Raw genomic sequence first — 22,063 nt, forward strand, 5'->3', positions numbered from 1 at the left:
CTGAAAGGACTGATTAATACCAGGGAGACTTTCCTTTCAGAGTGCCATTATCACCTACCCTAGCATTTCTCCAGAGAAACTTTTGGGTTAACTCCTCTCAAAAACCAAATGCCGATGGAAAAAGCTAAATCTATTAGTTATTCGTATCTTACCTGGGGACAGCTAACTTACTCGCTTTCTCTTCATAACGAATATACATGATGTCATCTGTTTTGGCTGGGGCAGGAGACAGATCCCTGGAGTCTAGAATACTTCTCTGGGCTTGGTAGGAAGGGAAGAGAATGTGAGTGAAGGGAAGGAGAGAGGAGTCCAGGGTAGAAAAGGATGCCACATCAGATCTTATTTATAACTATCCCACCATTTAATTTTATATGTATATTTCCTAACTTTTTTTTTCTGTACTTAGATTTTATTCCATCTAGCGACGAAAACAAGTCCTTGTCTTCTTATGACAGTTCCCAGAGTAAGGCCAACCCTTAACAGATGTTCCATACAGTTTTACTAAAATAATGACAGTGGTGGCCCAAGGTTGTCCGGGAGGACCCAGTCATAGGCGATTTCAGTTTGTCTACCTTTCTTGGTAATTACAATCTTCCGGTTTCCACTAAAGCCCAGGAAACCGAAGTTTCACAAGGCCAGTAAGATTCAGCTTCTCCGAAATAAGGAGCAATCAAATCCTAGAGAAAAAAGAAAAAACCTCTTTGATATTAGTCGGGCCAACCTCATCTATTGAACGCACATGGAAGCTGAGGTCCAGAGAGGGGAAGTGACTTTCCAAAGTCCCTCACCAGTCACTACTGCAGGAGGGCAGAGCTTATATTTCACCCTGTGTTCCTCACAACACCCAGGCCAAGTCTCAACCTAAAGGAGTCTGTTGGTTGATGAATGGACTGTTGATTGACAGATGATGGCCAGCCCTGTCCTGCTGCCCATGTGTCAGACTGAGGGACTTCCTCAGCAAGACCCACTCCCAGGTTGTGGGCATAGTCCCCTCTGATGGTGAAAGCAGGCAGGGCAAGTTTACAAAATGAGGCTGGATTTTAGCCCGGGGTGAGGAGGATAGACTTAGCTGGTCCACACTGACGTGCTGCTCCCCATACTCCCCTTCCATCTGTGAAATGGAGCTATGATAGATCTACCTCATATTTTGTTGTGAGAATTAAATAAGTTAATACACAAAGTGGTAGAAAGCGGGCAAAAATAATCACTAAATATACTTTAGCTACAAGGCCACAAGTACTGCGATTGCTACTATTATTACTTTTTTTTTTTCCCAAACACCACAGCCCTCTTTGCCCAAAGGAAAGACTCTGCTGCCCACTTTTACAGCTTCCAGATCTGCATCCATAGCCCACCTCTCAGGTCAAGAGCTTTGAGGCAATTGTGGCACCAATTCCCATTTTCTGGGGAAAGGAATCAAAAACTAGGCAGAAAGAAGGGGTATTGGGAATCTTCCTCCCCAGCTTGCTTCATGGCCTAGTAATTAGATTTTCTTCGGGGTAAAAAGTTCTACCCTGAAATGTAAATACTCTGCTCTTTGGGTACTGGATAAACCTAGCATCCCTTTCAACTTTAGTGTGCCTACTTGAAATTAAGGAGGGTGAAAAGAATGGAAAACCTGACTGAAGTGGTGAGTTTTAAGTGCAATCACTTTGAGGAGATCTGAGCAAGATCAGAGTTTTCAGGAAAGATTACAGTTCAACTTCACCAAAAACACGGAACAACTCAAAAACACTATGGTATTTGTTCCTTAAGTTTTATGCCATACTCACCTTGACAATGTCATATGCAAACAAGAGTTTGAATATCCAATCCATCTCATTATCTGAGTTTCTCAAAACATCCTGAAAGACAGTTACTCAGATTATCACCATTGACTCAACCTGAAGCACAGGGAGTTTTGTGTGCTGAATGGTTTTGATTCTAATATGTTGGATCATTTTGACCAGAACCAATATAGCCACCTGAGGCAGAGTAATCTACAGCCAATACTCGAAATTTCCCAGGAGATATTATAACCTGACTCATTGTTAAGTCTGGAGTCTTATAAATGCTTCCTTTTTCCAGACATAAAGCTGATGGTCACATACTATGGGTAGGAGGGGGTCCAGAAACACAATTCAGAAGTAGCAATAGTGTCTTAGGCAACAAAAACAGGCTCAGGCAATCTCCACCCAGAGCAAAGAAAAATTGACTGTTGGCAATTCCACTGCTAATTGTATCCCCTGTAGGCGGCCCAACAAGATAATGCAGGTCTTGCAATTAAACCAGAGAGGGACTGTTCTTGGATAAAGGGCAAAACATTGACGAGTTCTTTATTAGCTGCTATTAATCTAACCTGAAGTAAGGTTTACTAGTTCGCTTACTGTAAGACTCCCTTTTTTGCAATACTGGGTGACAATGCAGACATTGGGTGGTTCTGTGCAAATGCCAAAGAAGGGGACAATGTTTTCATGCCCTAATTCATATACCTGAAAATAATAATAATAGCTTATGATCGTAGTACGTCTTCTGTGCTGGGAACTCTGCTGTGTGCTTTACATACACTTAATTCTCACAAAGACCCTGTGAGAAAGGAACTCTGACTGTTCCCATTTACAGATGAGGAAACTGATGCTCAACAGTAAAATAATGTGTTGAAGATCGTACAACTTATTAGTGGCAGAGCTGGGAGGTAAATCCAGGCAGTCTGCCTCTAGCAAATAAACCAGAGGAATGATCCAAGTCTAACCTTAGCCATGGGGATTAAGTAAAACCACATCACAGTAACAGACCTGGCCCTGCTTCCTGGTGTTCATGGCTGTCAATGCCATGGTGTCTGGGCCATGACAGGTCATAGATTTCGAGCAAGAAGTCAAACCGCATGAATCTGACTCCATCCAAGGAAAAGTTTCAAGAGAGGTGAACAATCCTCACAGACACAGAGGATGGAGAGGTGGAATGAAGGCCAGGGGGAATTTAAGGGAAAAGGGCAAGGCTGGAAGGGGTCCCAGATTTCAGGTGCCTAAAGGATCTTAAGCCTAACGTCTGGGCTGTCAGGGGATGGGGGTAGTGGGCCAAGGTAAGGGAAGAAGCTTCCCATCATTGATCCTTTGGACTGGGGTGTTCCCAGATGGGAAGAGGGAGCTGGCAGCAGAGAGCCAGAGATCAGCGCCACTTTCTCTCTCCCAGGGAGAGGGGGGAGGAGCCTCACCAGCTGGATTTCCTGCAGCACAGACGGCTTCCTGACTGAGGCTTTTGCTTGGTCACCCACGTAGCAGATGGCCACATGGTTTCCCTGGAACCAGAGACAAAGTGGAATGCTCTTAATCCAGGATGATCCAGAAAAGCTCTACTCAGAAAAGTCTAGGAAGGGAAGCAGGAAAACCAGCAAGAAATCCACCTACAAAAGGGACATCAGAGTCCAGATCAGGCCAGGGTGGCACTGTGCTATGTGTAGGTGCTCAGCTAGCTTCTTAACACATAAGATCTCATTTCCCACGTATCATAGCCCCGCAAGATGGGCATGTTTCCGGGTGGGATCACTAAGGTTCAGTAACTTGTCCAAAGTCACACATTTGTAGGTAATACAGCCAGAATTTGAACATCTGACTCCAAGATTACACTCTATTACACAGTAATGTCCCATTTTCATTCAAAGGGATGGTGAGCTGAGGTCTTAAGAGTAAGCCTGGAGTCAGATACCTGGGTCAAGGCCATTTCTACTGCTTACGACCTTACTGCTCTTACCTTACTTCTGCTTACCTCTTACTGCTTACAGCTTACTAACTTTGAACAAGGGATTTAACTTCTCCAAGCTTCCATTTCCTCATCTGTACCATGGAGATTAAAAAGGAAACTTATCTCATAGAGTTCTTACAACGGTTAAATCAGTTAAAATACGTAACACTGTTAACTCAAAGCTTGGCACATATCAGGCTTTCAGGAAGTGGCATATCTCATTGCCATTATCTATTAAGTTTGCTTTAAGAGAGTCAATAAATTGCCACAAATCATCTGACAACCTGGGGAAATCTGCACAGAAAAAAAGATAGAATCGGGACACACAAGCCTCAGCACAATTTAAATGCTAACCCAAGATCTCCCACTTTTAGTATGGGGTTAATTGCAAAAGACTCTGGTCTATGATGGGGGTTCCCAAGGAGGAAGGCACCCCATGGGATAGAGGAGAGGGTTCTTGGAAGAGGTAATGCTAAGGCCGAACTCTGAAGGGCAAGAAGGTTCCAGAGGGGGTGGGGTAGGGGCAGTAGTCATGGCATCGTCGAAGGTGAAAAACACACATGGCTTAAGCAGTAAGACCGACTGGATAGTATAGGATTTCAGCCACGAAAAACAATTTTTCTGAAAGTAGGCTGGGACTAGGCAGTAGACAGCCTTGAACCCTTGTTAAAGAGTTTGGACACTACCATAAAGAGCTGGGGACCCCAGTGATGGTATTTGAGGGAGAAGAGAGCAAATATTTCAGGAAGATTAATCAATAGAGATATTCTGTGGCTTCCTGGTTGCCATCTCTAAATGGCTACTGGACCATTATACACAGTTTTGTATGAATAAAGGTGCTCAGGGTTTTATGGACGATAATATTCAAGACAGTTTTTTTGTAGTTCGAAAACCCAAGTAAACATTTAGAAAAATAAGTTCAGTTGCATGAGGAATGCTTTGGTTCCAATCTTCATGAAACCCAATTTAGAGCAAGGAACAAAATTTTCCTTGCTTGGAGCTTTTGGCCCCTGCTCTCCGGGACCTCCCAGATAATATTTTTTTTTTTGTATATTTCAAACACTATATATGAGATTTTTTTATCACATATTTTTCACCCAGAGGACTTGAACTTCTAGAGGAGTGCTAAGCACAGGCAGCCATAACGGTCTGGGGAGTGGAAGAGAGGGTGAGAAAGGGCAGGCAGGAATTATGTCGCAGGCTCTGGTGGCTGTCCATGCTTATACTGCAGCAGCCAATTCGTCAGTGCTGAAGTCGTACCAAGGAGGCAGTAATACATGCTCTATGAAGACACTGTTCAATAAGGTAGCCACTAGCCACATGAGGTTCCCCCCAAATTAAAATTATATAAAACTCAAAACCAGTTCCCCAGCACACTCGTGTTTAATAGTCTTAGAACGGTACCATACTGGGCCACGCAGATTTGGAATATTTTCCTCTTTATGGCAAGTTCTCTTGGACAGAGCTGAGTCTAGTCTAGAAGCCAGCATAGGAATCACCTGGGAGCTTGTTAGGGAAAATGCAGAATCTCAGGCCCCACCCCAGACCCACTCAACAGCATCGGCTTTGTAACAAGAGCCCCGGTATTTCATGTACACATTGAAGTTTGAGACGCACCACTCTGGAGCCACAGGAACACCTTGGCTTTTACTTGGAGTGTTCCCCTATTCACAATGCCATGCCTGGCAGAAAGGACAGTGGACAGAGACACACACTACAACGTGCATGCAGTCACTTTGCCCTCAATAGTACCTGGTAAGGCCCTACAGGGGCATAAAAGACCTCTTCCACCTGCTGGCTCTTAACAAGGGAACTGGCATCCCCAGAAATCATCACACTAGATGAGTTACTGTTGCTTCCTCTCGACACGGGCGTGCATCTCTGGGATGGCTGTAAAACACAACGCAACCCGATTGCTCTCCGTAGCACGACCAAGTACCGAAGAGAGTGTGCCTTTTATAGTTCAGGAAAATGGGCACCAAGGTCACGCGGTTAATAAGTGGGGAAAGTCAGGCCTTGAGTCCTGATCCCTCTGACCCAAAGTGTAAATGCTTGGCTACTACATGAGTCACTCTTGTGTCTATACCACCACAGACAGTTGTCATGGATAAGGCTCTGGGGTCAGACGGCCCAAATTCAAGTTCTGGCTCTGGCGCTTAATTCGATGTGTCTCCCGATGCCAGAATCCTCTTCTGAAATGAGCACCTAACCACATTACCTCTCTGTTTAATAACCCCAGTGCCTCCCTAACACCTAGAGAATGTATTTAAAACAGAGGAATGCTGTTTTTCAAGCAGAGTCTTACCTGGAACCCTAATGTAGAAACCGGGCAGGACAGAGCAGAGCTGATTTGGTTGAAGAGGGAAGAAGGCTGAGTATTCTTCTCCATCACACTCTCCACCCCCAATCTGTCATTCACCCCAGGACCAGACCAGTGAGCCCCAGAACCCCCAGGGACTTTGGAAACGACTTGCTAGTGAAGTCTGATCTGGTCCTAACGTGTTGGAGCTTCCTTGAGCTCCTCTAAGTCACCTTTATTTTTTGAAAGTCACAACTCATTTAGTGAATGAATAGTACATTCAAGAATACCACTAAAAAGAAATGAATAATACAAACTACAATTTTGAAAAGAAAGCCAATATAACAGGAACAACGCATACATAACATGAGAGAAATGTTTGATTTTGACCCATAATGCATTCCTTATCTTCACAGTTAATCTAAATGTCCGTGAGAACAAACCTATATACTTTGGTCTCACTTTAGTGCTTTTTGTTAACAAGCACCAACATTCTAGAACACTTTTCTTTTGCTTTGAGATATTTAAGACTCATAAATCTGGTCAAATACGTAGATTCTTGTTATTCTCTTGATATCTTGAGTAGCATGTACTCCTGAGCAAGTACTCTCTGAAATTCTAAAATTACTGATCTTTAAAATTCATTTCAGTTGTAGGTTTTTAATAAATTGAGATGAAAGCAAAATTTACTCCCTCCCTCTCCCTCTTCCCAGGAACAGAGAGCTCTTATTAAACTGCAGGAACTCGGGTGCCCGGGTGGCTCAGTCGGCAGGGCGTCCCAACTCTTGATTTCAGCTCAGTCATCGTCTCCCAGTTCCTAGGTTCGGGCCCTGCCTCAGGCTCTGCGCTAACAGTGTGGAGCCTGATTGGGATTCACTCTCTCTCCCTGTCTCTCTCTGTCCTTCCCCTGTGATCTCTCTCTCTCTCTCTCTCTCTGTCTCAAAATAAATAAATAAACTTAAAAAATTGTTTAAAAAAACCTATAGAAACTTGAATCCGTCTTTCTAATCTAAAGAACATTTCTTACTAACATTTCCGGTAGGGCAATAAATCCTCCCAAATAATCAACGTATGCTTGCAAAGATTGCCCTGTTTAATATCAATAACAAAAAAAAGAAAAAAGAAAGAAAAGACACTTCAAAATTTCAAGCTAAAATACACTGAGTCATAAGATACAGTCATGGTAGTAGTTTCTGAAATTATGTAAATGTTACACCCTTATCAAACAATGTTATGTTTATTAAATGTAATAAATATACATTTATTTATTTAATGTATATTAAATCAATATTTAATATATTTATAAATATATAAATCCTGGCTCACCCTGCGTTACTTCTCTCCTGGTCATCTCTAGCAAATCCCTCTTCCCAAATGTCACCTGCTTTCTGAAGATGCGGCTGAGACATTTACTCACTCCATTTATGGGGCTTCTGTCTCACCTTATAGACACCTCCGTGGGGCTCGCCTCCCTCAGAAGAGGTCGTTGAGCAAATGATTCTTACTATATTCGTCATCAGCCGGTTAAAGGAGTTCATGTGGTTTTAAAAATAACGAAATGCTGCCGGGGAGACAGCTTTGATATTTGAGCAGGATATATGAGTCCTTACACCCACAGGGTAATAGAGCTGAAGGGAATCTTCGAGACCATCTGATCATTTATAAGGATTCAGAAGCTAAGGCCCAGAAATGACATTCCCAGGGATATTCATCAAGGAAGTGGGAGGCCCAGAGCCAGAATGTGGGGCTAAAGGCTCCGTTAAGCACCCACTTTATAAATGAGTCAGCCTCGGCTTTCAGAAACTCCTAGATGAGGTCCCTTCCACAAATCACTAGCCGTGAGCAGGAAGTGGCTATCTGGGCCGGCTGTGGCCTCACCTTGTTTGGGGGCAGAATGGTGATGTCATCATAATTGATTTGCCACCAAATGTCTTCCTTTCGCCTTTGCAATTTTCCCCTCTGAATCCTTAACCAAAGACCTATGATGACAGCTCCCAAGACAGTAATCAAGGGGGTCATAGCGAGGATCACAGCAGTCACGCCTGGAGGACAGGGACATGTCATCACTACAGCCTGCTGAAGAACAGAAGAGAGCACGTCCTGGCCCCAGCCTGGTCATGCCACACAGATGCCTCAAAGGCTATCCAGGCATGGGTCCAAGCTAGGATGTCCTGGGTCCACTCACACTTGTCTCTCCCAAGAATTCTTTTCTGACCTCCCCTCTGGTTCCCATGGCAACTGCACCCACCTCCCCCTGTGGATAGAAACTTCCACTGTAGACAATGGGGATGACTTCTAGTACCACCACCACTGTTACTGAACGCTCACTATGAGTTCTTAGAGTTGTTCTCTGTTATGATCCATCTAATTCCAGGAGCACCAGGCAATACTCCCTTGTTCGGACTCTAACTCCTTAGAAATGAAGTCCCTGAGACTCACATCCCGGGGGCCAGGTTTCCCTGGAGCTGAGGTTCTCTACAGGGGAGGCAGGTGATGTTGGAGATTTTTTGGGTGGCTGCAACTAGAGAGCGTGGCTAGCCTGTAGCGGGTAGAGGCCTGGGATGCAGCTATTCAGTGCACAGGACACGTCCGCACACAAAGAGTAGCCTGCCCCAAACACCAACAGTGCCACCGCTGTTGAGATACCCTCCTGGGGAGAATCCCTACCTACCGCCTTCTCTGAGCGCCCGCACTGACCTGTAGAAGCAGGCGCCTTTCCACAGAGCTCATTGTCAAATCCACAGCTGGGTCTGTCTTCAGGAAGTGAGCCCTGGGGCCAAGGAAGAGTGGAGAGATTTCTCGCGTCTTATAAAAAAAAAAAAAAAAAAAAGACAATTGTAAGTCAGTGCCCACTGCATTTATTCTACTTTGTCACTACCTTAGGCAGAGCAGGAGCAACTGAAACATGCGCGTCATTTGCAAGAAGCAGGCCTTGGTCTCTTAATTCAAACATTTGGTGACCCATCCAGTTTTCACACCTCACCTAGACTCTTCAAACTCACCTGCAGATCATCTAATTCATGGAAGGGCACTATCATTCTGTTGCGGAGAAGAGCTGACTTAATCTTTTGATTGGAACCCTGTCACTTTTGATTTAAAAGTGATGTGTCAATGCTCCGGTGTTGCTGGGATTTTCTCCCGTGTGTGATGCAGACAAATCCTGTTACACAGCACCGTGACATTGCACACACCAAAACACCGCCCCCTTCGTGGAGAATGCCTGTTCCTACGATACCGAGGATCTGTTTGTTACTGAGGATTATGATTATTTCGTTTCCTGGGCCAGTTTGCTTTGGCACATGAAAATTCCATAAGGGTAGGGAGGGAGAAAAGTGTCAAATCAAATCTGGATTGGGGGTGGTGATGGTGGGGACAAGTAGCAATTCAATTAAGCTTTAGGTTTCCTTTTAGTTTTCTCATTGATTTATAGCCGAGAGAACAAAAACAGATTTTTCCCCCCCAGGGATTCCTGGGTACAGGAAGCCGGGATGGCACCCAGGTCCTGGTGTCCACAAAGCTGTCTGTTTGGGAATCAGGCCGCCTGGGTTGAGTGGGTTTGGCTGGCTGGGGACTCGACCCTGCAGGGGGTGCTGTGTTCCCCCACCCCTAGGGCAGGGCCTGTCCCTGAGACCGTGGGCTGTGGGACCTGCCTGGCTGCAAGAGGAGGCCTAGGTCCCCGTGGAGGTGCACTTGGGGGGTGCTGTGTTCTAAACTAGGATCTGAAGTGGCTGAGCCACACCCACAAGCAAGGGCAAGATTATTTTAAAGGCCCAGAGTAGACCTTCGCCTGAGTTCAGGAGCAACAGACAACCTGTGTGGTGCATTCTAGGAGCTGGATCCCAAACCGGCCTCCCGGCAGGACCCCCAGCCCCGCCCCCTCCCAGGTCCGTTCCTGTAGCACGATCTAAACATAAAGATCCCGCCAGTACCTGATTACTTTCTGATCGCTGTCATATTGAAGAAAAGGAAGAAAGCGGGACCCGTTTCTAGATTTCTGTAGAGCATAGATTGAGTAATCCACGTGCCTTTCTCCCTGGGAGTCCACAAACACGGGGCCAGTGATTCCTGGGAAGAGAGAAGATGCTTACGATGAGGGGGACAGAGGGGAGCCTGTGGCTGGAAATGCCAGTCTGTCAGCTCAGATGAGCAGAAGCCCCGCCCAGCAGCCACCAAAAGCCAGCAGTGAGGTTCTTGTCCTTTCAGGAAATCTGAGACAGGGTCAAGGAGGAGCGTGAAAAAGGAAAGGTGGTTCAGAGTGGTCCCCTGGTGGGGCAGGGCATTTGGGCAGGCAGATGTGTGTTGTTAGGCCTATGCTGGGGAGCCCATCCAGCATTAAAAAAAACCAAACAACCCACAATCAGAGGTGACAAAAGGGGGCAGATGGCCTGCCAGGCCCCAGGGCATGAGTTTGCAAAGTTTGTTCTTAGCGAGCCTCTTCCCTCTTAGTTTTGGTTTGTGCTTGGTGTCGACATGGTGCCCCGTCCTGGCCCAGGATATGCTCAACCCGACGCACAAAGGACACGTTAGAGATCCCAGGGCAGCAAAATACGGCTCTTCCATACCAGCGACTAGGACGTATGGTCTGACATAGGACTGATCGCAGCTTCGTTCCCACCGGGAGAGGACACAAAATGACCATTTATTGAGCACCTGCTGTGTGCCCAGCACCGCAGGTCATGGTGATTTCACACGACTAGCCCCAGCGGACCCTTCCGGGGAGGCACCACTCCTTAACAAGCAGAGGCTGGAGGCAGACTCCCCTGAGTTTCCAGGGCCAGGAAGAGGCAGGCCTGTTAGGCTCCAAGTGCCGTGTTCTCCCCAGGACCCCGCGCTGCCGGGCCGTGCGAACGCGTGCTGGCGTCCCGAGTGTGAGGGCCGAGCCCAGCTCCCTGCTGAGGTTCGCACAGAGAGCTGGCACAAATGCAACAACCCGAGTTGCTGCCTTCAGCATGTACTTTGTTTATGGCGCAACAAGGCCACGGAGATTCATCTCCCAATTTGACCTCCTTGGCCAAGAGCCTCTTTTCGATTGGTGTGAAGGCCCCTGGCACTCACTAGTTCTGTGGCTGTGGTCCCGCCACTGTGTGGCAGAAACGAATACAAGAAGCAGAGACAAATATCCTGATTCTGTCCAGGGCCAGTCCGATCAGGGGGTATTATCCCTGTCTTAGGAATGAGAAACTGGAGTGCACTGAAAGGAGGTAGCCATTGTTGAGCACCCAGGGTGATTTGCTTCCCAGCCTATCCTCACCCCTGAGAGCAGAGCCAGACCGGGCGGTCCCATCATTAGAGGTCATTCTCGGGAATCAGGCCCAGCACCCCGGTCAGAGAGGGCACAGGATGGGAAGCATTGTGGAAGCAAGCCCATGAGGCAGTCCTCACAGACTTTGAGTTTCATTCTAAACAAATTCGGCTCAAAAGGAGCTGGCGGGAGAGACTTTGCGCGGTGGTGGCAGCCGGGGACCGGGGCGGGGGGGGGAGATGATGTGACCCCGAGGCCCCCTCCCCTGGTCCGGGCAGCCTTCTGGATAGACCTGGAAGAGTGGCCCGTGGAAGCCGGGAGGTTGAACCTCAACCAGCCCTTGAAGGAGAATCTCCCTAAGAAAGAGGGACCCTGTGACTCAGGGAGGCAAGCCTCCAGCCACAGCCCGGCTTCTCCGGGCCCTGCCCACGGGAGCAGCAGCAGGCCCCAGTCGAGGAAACCCAGCAGCGCGATGGGAGTCACTCAGGGTGCCCACCAGCTGCCCCCCCGGCTCGGAAATCTCGCCCGGCCACCACCAGCTCCCTCACCGTCTGGGCATAGAGTAGCACCGCGTCGCGAAGGTGGGCAGTGTAAGGGCTCACCTTCAGGGAGGGAGGCAAACGCAGGGAGGACTCTCTCTCTCTCTGTCCTCTTCACCTTGGAACACACCCGTGGTCCCCGCTGTCCCCCAGGGAGAGGAGGGCCCTCCACGTGCCCAGGCCTGTGCCATCAAATCCCATAGCACGGACCACACTTGGCCTCCTGGGGCCGCCTGGGCCCGGGGAGATCACGTGATCCTGCAGGTCAGGCACAGCTCTTCAGGCCGCGGGTGGGAGGGAGTATGGTTTAATGGAAAGAGGGCAGATTTCAGAGCCAGGCTGGCCCTGCTGCTTTACTGGCTGTGAGTCTTGGGGCAAGTTCCATAACCTCTCTGAATCTCTCTGAATCTCACCTCGCCGATTTACAAAATGAGAAGGCCGCTGTCACGGTAATGGTAAGGATAGTTAAACGAGGTAGAATAGGTATACTCCCATTCTCACTACCTGGAACATAGTAGGTCTTCAATACATGTTCTCTTCTATCCATTTGGTCAACAAAAATTTAAGTGCTGACTAGAGGCCAGGCAGGTTCTCCCTGGAGAACCTGGTACAGAGCCGACACTTAGTAGACGACTCCCCCAGTATTTGTGAGTTGGTCATCTTTTCTTTTGTGTGAGGATCCACAACGGGCCACCTTGTTCCTAATGGAACGCCTGTCATCAGTGACCCATCACCACCTTCAAGGTCAGCTCAGCCCCACCCTGGAAGTGGTTCCAGCTCTGGCCAATGGTGTCTCTGTAAAGAATTCTCTGTGGGAATGAGACACTTTCCCCCATCATCCCACACATACAGAGACCACCACTGGCTGCTAATCTCTCTCCCGACCTTCTTCTCCCTGTTCCAGACCACCTACTTGCCTTGACCTGTCCTAGCTCCACATCTCTGATCCCTCCATTCTGGTTCCTGCTCCTGGCATCCTGCCGGGAAAGGAAATTGTTGAGGTTTGAGGTCCCACTGGTATCAGTTCTGCTAATTCCATGTTCTGTATTATTAGATACTCAAAACCACACCCCAGAGGCAGATGTCGTTATGAGTCCCATTTTTCGGGGGGAGACACAGATGTGTAGAAGATTAAGCAATTCACCTCAAGGCCCACAGTTAGTAAATAACAGAATTGGGATAGGAGCCTAGGTCTCTGATTCCAAAGGCCACTGACCTCTCATCTCGTAACCTCTGTCCTCCTTTATGGTCCTGGGGTGCAGATTTCACAAGACAGCATCAGACTACTGTATATTTTGGACTGTTGAAGATGAGAAAGTGTGTGGCTGTGTGTGTGCACAGACGCGTTTGCGTGCGTGTGTCTGTGTGTGTGTGTTAGGGGAGTGAGGCAAGCAGAGGGGAGATAAGAGGGAGACTCTCAGAGCCAAACACAAACATCCTTCAAGAAGGGGGCAGGGGCCTGTGCAGGAAGGCCCCACATCAGACCTGCTCGTCCGTGAATATGGAGCTGTGGAAGGGTGGCCCTCTCAGCCTTTGGTAGACTTGTTTTTGGAAGTCTTCACCTCCAGGGCCTTCTCCATAGGAGCCAAAGGCTATGAGAAACACTGACTCATAGACCGTGGAGGAGTGCATCGCCTTCTGATTTGTCAATACCTCCTTCCAAAAACTGTCCTGAAACACAATGAAATAAACATAGTCATTCTGTACGAAATACTCCTGTTCAACGGAACCGCATAAAGTCAACGTCAAATTTGAATCTCTTCACTGTGATCCTTGGAAACACAACTTTCAGGACTAGGTTTAGGCTCTAATTTATTAAGCGAGGGATAGGCCAAAGAAAACATAAACAGCTAGCATTTAATGAGCACACACTACGTGCAAAGCTCTTAACTTTTGCTTAATTACATCTCAGTGTTACACAGCAATAAGAACCTGAGGCCTGGAGAAAGGCAGGCCTTACTATGACTTCTGGCTCCACCAGCTAATGACTGCCACCTTGGACAGGTATACAGCCTTCCTGCCCTGGTTTTACTCACCTATCTAATATAATATAGACAGCGATAGCACTGCCTTATGGGTTGCGTGAGGATTAAACGAGATAGTCCACGGAAGCTCCTGGCGCCCAGCTTGGTGTAAGTTAAGCCCTCAGTCAATGCTGGCTGTTATTACTGTAGGTGGCCTGCACCCAGCCTTTGCACACTAAATGGATGGGAGATGTTCCAGGGGGCCTGGGAGCCCACCCATTTTCGAGCTAGCATTGAAAGAGTGGGAAGTAAGCCAAAAAAATAATAAATAAATAATAATAACTTACCTGGGGTGTCAAGACCTTAAGATGCAGAAACCTTACCTTCTAGCAATGGGTAGCAAAAAACTTGAAAAATTTAGGACTGCTGATTTTTTTTTGTAATATGATTTTTACTTCTTTAGATAGATATAGATGATATAGATATAGATAGATATAGATACAGATAGGTATATAATTTGTTGTCAAGTTAGCTAACATATAGTGTATATAGTGTGCTCTTGGCTTCGGGGGTAGATTCCCATGATTCATTGCTTACATACAACACCCAGCGCTCGTCCCAACAAGTGCCCTCCTGAATGCCCATCACTCATTTTCCCCAACCCCTGGCCCCCCACCCCCATCAACCCTCAGTTTATTCTCTGTATTTAAGAGTCTCTTATGGTTTGCTTCTCTCTCTGTAACTTTTTTTTTCTTTCCTTCCCCCATCTTCTGTTAAGTTTCTCAAATTCCACGTATGAGTGAAAACATATGATATCTGTCTTTCTCTGTCTGACTCATTTCACTTAGCGTAATGCCCTCCAGCTCCATCCACGTTGTTGCAAATGGCAAGATTTCATTCTTTTTCATCACCGAGAAGCATTCCATTGTGTATATATATATATATATATATATGAAGAGGTGATATATATATATATATATATATATGAAGAGGTGATATATATATATCACCTCTTCGTTATCCATTCATCAGGACTATTGATTCTCAATTTTCTTCTTATGGTTTAGGTGGTTTGTTATGATCATTATTATCTATATTATTACTATGATGAAATGAATGCCCGCCCATTGCCTGTATATACATGAAAGACCACAAAATCTTCCCCGATTCCCCTATGGCTCCCTCCTGTCAGTTCCACATGCGTGTGTATTTTAATTAAGTAGTATCACACTATAATGCTGTTCTGCACCTTGATTTGTCCCCCACTAAGCCTACATTGGGAATCTTTTTCTAGAATGGATTTATGCTCTTCTGGTTTTTTTAGAGCAGCATGAATTCAACTGCATGGACGTTGTGGGGTATGTTTTTACTTCTATATGATTTCTGCCACTACAAGCCAGCTGGAACGTGATCATCAAGGTTTGGGGAAAAAGCAGCAAGGGTGTTGAAGGGCTTCTCTGTCAATACCGAGACCTGGCCCAGCATCTCCTCATCTGTCTGAAGGCAGAGGGGACAGAAATGAAGAGAAAGGGGTGGCCAGCAGTGACAAGGGAAGGTGGGAGGATGTTCTGGGAAGTCTGGCATATGTGTAGAATTCCAACTGGCTGCCCAGAGAGATCTGAGACACTTCGGGCAATCGAAAATACTCTTGATAAAAAGATAAAAGAAATCTGGAACATTATTTTACGTTTTTCTTTACTCCCTTTTGCCCTATTTCAGCTCATGATTATATAAAACAAGCTCATTTTAGAAAGATAAAACTGCTATAAAAATTATACAGTGTGTCCATAGCTAAGTGCAAGTGGCCTGCTAGTGTGGTGTGGTGATTAAATGTACAGCCCACTGGCTTTAAATACTAGCTCTCAGGGCGCCTGGGTGGCTCAGTCGGTTAAGCGACCGACTTCGGCTCAGGTCATGATCTCACGGTCTGTGAGTTCGAGCCCTGCGTCGGGCTCTGTGCTGACAGCTCAGAGCATGGAGCCCGTTTCAGATTCCGTATCTCCCTCTCTCTCTGCCCCTCCCCTGTTCATGCTCTGTCTCTGTCTGTCTCAAAAACAAATAAACGTTAAAAAAAATTTAAATACTAGGTCTCTCTCCTACCAGTCATGTGGCCTCTGGTAAGTTATTTCAGCTTTCAGGATCTCAGTTTCCTCGTCTACAAGTTCTATGAGTCCTCATCTATGAGTCCACAGAGGACCCATAAAAAGTAGCCCTCCATGGGGTGGTGTGAGCTGAAATGGGTTTTAGTATGTCAAGTACTCATGGTGGGGTCTGGCATCCAGTAAACACTCCATAAGGCAGAGCTATCGGGGCAAAGAGCTCAGTCCCAATGTCCACAAGACCCAATTTGGAAGACCAGCTATTCCCCTCAAGAGCTCTGAGCTCTTGGGTAGGGTATCTTAGTTAGCTCAGCCTCTGTTTTTTTTTTTTGGTCTGGAATGCTAGTGACATCCACCTTACGAGACTGTTGGAAATAAGAGAGCCATGATGTGTGTAAATTATGCATGGAATAGCTGTCTCACGGGACCCTTGGGAGTATTGAGAGCCATGAGGCAAGTAATATGTGTACCTTGGTACTTAAAGGAGGTACATGATATGTTTTAGCCATCCTGACCATTACCGAATGAACCAAACCACCTAAGAATTGTCTAATGGGACCAGTATGTTGGCCTTTTGAGGCTTTTCCTAGGGCTCCACCAGAGACCTCTCACCTACTGTGCAGAAGAACTCTGGGTAAATTCTTTCAGCTCAGTTTCAGGGTCCTGATCCTACAATGAGAACACGAGGGCACCCGCCTCATGGGATAGCAGTGAGTACTCAGTGAGCTGATGCATCTGGTGCATAGCAAGTGCTCCTTGCTTGCTACTTCTTACTGTGGGAACCATAGAGGGCTCATGAGAACCACTTCCAACTGCTGCAAAACAATGAAGACAAATTCTCCTGTGTTGAGTCCCAGGTTCTCTGCAGCCAGCAGCATAATTTTTGCATCCTCTGAGCTGCCGATTAAGATGATGACTAAGAAGAGAAAACAAAGTCGGCCAGTTGTACATGTTCACATGCACATGTGCCCACACTACACACGCACACGCACACGCACACACACACACACACACACACACACACACACTTTGTAAAGTCCAGCTTGAAGCCACTCCAAATGAGCCAATGAGACGTGGACTTTTTCTTTCCTTGAGCATGCTTTAGGAAATAGGAAAGCCCAGACTATTCCCAGCATGTACACTTCTGGAACCACACCAGCAGTACATAAGCTGGTGTCACAAAAGTCCTCACTGCGCTCTCTCCCAAAGTACAAGCCAAAAGAAAGTTGTGACCACTTTCTGGGCTCTCGTTTCTTCACGTAATTCACTCAGCAACAGATCTGGCTTGTGACTCATCAGCCACACAGCAATTAGGAGGAGTCCACAGAAGACCCAGAACCAGGAGCATTCAGACCTTCTGACTTTGGATGGGTGGGGGGCGGGGGGGACGGGGGAGACAGGAAGCAGAGGTCACGGTGCTTTTATTCCGTCCAAACACATCAGCATGCATTTTAACACCCAAATGAAGTAGTGACTTATTTTTTCAAAGGAGGCAAATGATAATCTGCTTATTTGAGTCCCAGTTGTGCGTCAGGCACTGTACTACAGAAAGGATACAGCAGTGAGCAAGAGAGAAGGCCCCTGCCTTCAGGGAGCTGACAGCCACAAGGCATGCAAGTGAAGAGATTACGGAGAGCGTTTAAGATTCTAATTCGTGAGGGAGGAAGGATGCTCTCATACTGATGTGGGTGAGGTGGTGGTGGGAGGGGGGACTGCTCCAGGTCAGGTAGTCCGAAAAGGCTCCTTGGAGCAAGTGGGCTCTGGGCTGAGTCTGGAAGAAGAGGAAGCTATGTATCCACAGAAAGAGGGCCGGGTGGGGTGGGGTGGGATTGCAGGTAGCACTCCAGGCCAAGGGATCAGCACGTCCCCAAGTCCCAAGACCGTAAAGGCCATAAGGGCTTAGTTTATTGGAAGAACAGAAAGGAGTCAGTTACTAATTCATGCTAGAAAGCAGAGCCTCATAAGTACCATGACAAAAATAATTGCTATCGCATGCTGACCAGTTATTGTGTTCAGCACTTCACAGGCATGACTTCATTTAATCCTCACCATTCTGTGAGGTAGCTAAGATAATTGTCTCCGTCTTACCAGAGGCACAGAGAGATTAATGTACTCCCTCAAGAGCACACAGCTAGAAAGTGTCAGAGGCTGGTTTCAAACCTAGAGCTTTCTATCTCCACAGCCCATGCTCTAAATGATAACCCAAATGCAAAGACCCAGCCCATCTGGAAGATGCTTCCAGAACTGGCTCTGTGCATCATAACACTATAGCATCAGGGATTTCACTTTACATTAAAGAAAAAAATAACTTTGTTCTTGGTGGTGCTTTTCTGTATCATTAATTTTGCACCATTTCCTTCTGCTTTTTACATCCATAGAAAAATGAAGAGTTCTTAGTTTTTTCCAAACCATCTGCTTTCCTATTTGTCTCTACAAACATAAACAATGGAAGACTCTTTCCTACTTACTTCTGACAATCAATGGCACGCTTCTAAGATTCTCTCGAAGGAAGGCTGGATGGCTGTTGATGTATTTCACACTGGCAGTGATGGTGAAATGGGATTTGAGTCTGTTCTCTACAACCTTCCGTAATTCATCCACTCTGTCCCAGGAGGAAGTCCCAGAGTGAACTCCAAACATCCCAATGTGTTTCCAGCCCAAGTACCGGAGACTTTTCTGGAGCACATCACCAATTTTGTGCATGGGCGGCACAAGTTTCACATACATGTCATATAAGTTGTCCTCCAGTTTTGCAGTTTGTCCAACAAAGTCCAACACAGGGATGTTCCACTCTGAGGCCAACAAGCCAATAACCTTGAAAGAAACCAAAAGGATGCCTTTCCATAACTCGGTTTAGGCTACACTCAAACCCCGTTGGAAGGTGTCTGCGTAAACTTTGGATTCAGTGAGTCTATGGGTCAGACTGAATCCTCTCTTTTGGAATATTGATGATAATGTCTTGGATCCATCTTCAGGATGCAAAACCTCAAAGGACAAGAATAACGATAGCGAGCATTTATTGATCGATTTGTTCCTTATTTACTTCTCAATACTTTTCATTAGGGTCCTACTATTTATAAGGAACTGTGGAGATCTTACTCTTAAAGGAGCTTATGATCAACTCTTTCAGGAGCTAAGGCATATAAAAACAGTTTAGAGTTAAGTATACCATTCAATACTTATCGGCTATAGATTTATAGGAGTTAAGTAAGAAATTACTTCTGATTTGGGAATTGGGGATGTGAAGGGTCAGGGTGGAGGAATGAAGACACACTCCACGGCCTTTGAATTTGCCTTTGGAAATTGCATGGCTCCGGAAAGCTAGAAATATGTCAAAGGAAAAATTCCGGAAGAGATCAAGATCCAAGTTCAAATGTGAACTTCATTTGTTAGCACCCAGTACTGATAGCTCCCCGGTATGTTTGAGAGTGAGGACTGTGATGTTCCTTCCTAGTCAGCTTTGCATTAACACCTGTCAGAGACGGGATGCCAAGGACTTCCACAAAGCTAATCTCATCAACTAAACAGCTACAAGTCATGTGTCTACTTTGCTTGCTCTGGCTTACTGCAATCTGTCATACTTCACTCTTTGCCGTTTACTTTTACCATCGCTGAATAATTTATTACACACACCAAAGGGAAATCTACACAAGCAAATGATATTTTTCTGTTTGAAACGAAGCATCCACTTTCCACTTACTCTTTGTGAGCCATGTGGCTGACAGCATTAGAGTGAATAAGAAGGGTCTTCGTACAATAGCACCAAGTCTAAACAATCAACAAGTTAGGGAGTGAACTAATAATTAGTGATTTGAAAGGCTTTCCTTAAAGAGAATGTTAACTGTTATGATTACATGGTCTCATTACATCTCAAAGAAATGGTACTCAAGACCTACATAGTTAGTATGTATAATGTCACCCTTGCCAAGAGATGATTCCAGTCGGTACTATCATTTTAATTTTTTTAACGTTTCTTTCTTTTTGAGAGAAAAGAGACAGAGTGTGAGCTGGAGAGGGGGTAGAGAGAGGGGGAGACACAGAATCTGAAGCAGGCTCTGGGCTCTGAACCATCAGCACAGGGCCCGACGCAGGACTCGAACTCACGAACTGTGAGATTGTGACCTGAGCCAAAGTCGGCTGCTTAACCAACTGAGCCGCCCAGGTGCCCCTGTGCCATCATTTTAAAAACCATCCCTTCCAACGGACACTCAGCCAAAGTTTCTGAAGGGCTATACTCTACCTCTGCTGCTTCTGGGCATGCTGGTCCGAACAGGGCAGGAATCCGTTCTCTCTGGCCCTGGTTGGTGAAAACAACAAGAGACTCTGTGGTGCTACAGGTTGAGTTGGTATAAGTGAACTCCCAGCTGAAGTTTCCAAGGTCCGCTGTCTCTGAGTTGATCTTGTCCATGGCAATCTGGAGGCCCGCACCCAGCTTTTGCACGCTCAATGGGTGAGAGATGTTCCAGGGGGCCTGGAAGCCCACGGTGAGTTTAGCAGCCTCAAGCCAAGTCACCAGCATGCTGACCAAGAGTGTCAGAACTAGTGTTGGGTGGGCAACATGACATTCAATCCCCCAACGGGGCTCAGATCCGAGTGAGGCCTCCGCACCTACCCTGGGAGCCATGGATGACAGCTAACACCTGTATCACAGCAGGAGCCTCCTGAGCACTCAAGCCAGGAGTTTAAATGATTGTGCAGAGTTCCCTGAGGACCGCAGCTTGCTTTCCAGTCAGTGGCATTAATTAACCAAAACCTTCCCTTTTCAGAGTCTGTCCTAACACCTCTAGAAGCAGCAGTATTGAAAAAAGAAACTGGGGCAAGGAGTCATCAAAACCCTGGTAATGGGTCCAGTGACACCTCTGACAAAATTCATGGTCCTGGGAAGGTCACGTAACTCCCACTCCATCTCCACTAGCCTTTTGCTAGTAAAATAAAAATCACGAGAACCACTCAAGTGTGGACAGATGCCCCGGGCTGGAATTCTGATTTCACCATATATTGTGTGACCTAGGACATGTTACTTCCCGTCTCTATGCCTTCATTTCCTGATCCATAAAATGGGGGTAAGATGGCAAAGGGGTCCTCACCAAAGTGACATGGTAAGGATTAAAAGTGATCGAGTGCCCGACATAATATCTGGGCAAAGAGCCATTTCGTCAATGTTAGATGATGGTGGTGATTGATGATGTTGATATCATTATCACAATGATTATTATCACCTGCTGAACCTATCTTCCAGGAAATTCTTCTAGATTAAGTGAAGTGATGGCTGTGAGTGGGATTACCAACAGCTGGTATAGTCTGTATCCCTCACCCAGGCCTAGGGCACCAGGGAGATGTTACTGATGGATGAACACGAACTCTCCCACTGCGCAGCTCAGGGCAGAGCTGAGGACAGCTCTTTGTTGATGAATTACATGTGATATATTACATGTATAATATTTTACAGAGAAATTTTGCTTTACATTGCAGGGATGGCAGGCCCCTTGGGGAGCCATCGCTATCCCCAGGTACGATGACCCAGCCACCAGCTGGGCAAATGCTCATAAGTATAAATGGTTCAGTCCCCATCTACCATCAGCTTTCTTCTAGATCCCACTGGCAGAGAAGAGGCTGGCATCTCCAACTCACCTCGGGATTATGTATTTTGGCACTGTAGGCTTGTTGTGATTCTTTTTTTTTTAAATTTTTTTTTAACATTTATTTATTTTTGAGACAGAGAGAGAGAGAGAGAGCATGAACAGGGGAGGGTCAGAGGAAGAGGGAGACATAGAATCTGAAACAGGCTCCAGGCTCTGAGCTGTCAGCACAGAGCCCGACGCGGGGCTCGAACCCACAGACCGTGAGATCATGACCTGAGCCGAAGTCGGACGCTTAACTGACTGAGCCACCCGGGCGCCCCTTGTTGTGATTCTTAAAGCTTGATCTAAGGACCACCTACCTCAGTCTCTCCTGATGGTCAGATGTATAGATTCCAGGCTCCCAGTGCAGACCCTCTGAACCATAATGTCTTGGGTTTATCCTTGGAATCTGCATTTAACAGATCCTCACATATCCCCAGGTACGCTAAGGTTTGAGAGACTTTGAGACAGTCTGAGGTGAGGGGAAGGAAAGGATAGCCAATCACTATTCATTATCTATTTACCTTCCTTCAGTATCAAGCACCCAGGATGGGACTACTGAGCCTTAGGTCTAGCCTA

At 46.5% G+C, this 22,063-nt stretch overlaps 1 protein-coding gene across 1 annotated transcript in view; it reads right to left on the reverse strand.

Annotated features, from left to right (window-relative positions):
• LOC124506367 (guanylate cyclase 2G-like) overlaps nt 1-20,487 on the reverse strand; it is a 43,277-nt gene extending 22,790 nt beyond the window's left edge. The window contains 12 exon segments of the mRNA XM_047072418.1: nt 1,773-1,844; nt 2,367-2,471; nt 3,194-3,277; nt 5,473-5,610; nt 7,898-8,061; nt 8,717-8,820; nt 9,943-10,084; nt 11,758-11,863; nt 13,286-13,471; nt 16,670-16,779; nt 18,332-18,677; nt 20,104-20,487. Coding sequence (XP_046928374.1) covers nt 1,773-1,844; nt 2,367-2,471; nt 3,194-3,277; nt 5,473-5,610; nt 7,898-8,061; nt 8,717-8,820; nt 9,943-10,084; nt 11,758-11,863; nt 13,286-13,471; nt 16,670-16,779; nt 18,332-18,677; nt 20,104-20,487 — 1,941 coding nt within the window.
• Nucleotides 20,488-22,063: the final 1,576 nt, after the last annotated feature.

Source organism: Lynx rufus, unplaced genomic scaffold (genome assembly GCF_022079265.1).
Source record: "Lynx rufus isolate CCGP_SWC_20201006 ecotype Redwood Valley unplaced genomic scaffold, mLynRuf1.p SCAF_11, whole genome shotgun sequence".
NCBI lineage: Eukaryota > Metazoa > Chordata > Mammalia > Carnivora > Felidae > Lynx > Lynx rufus.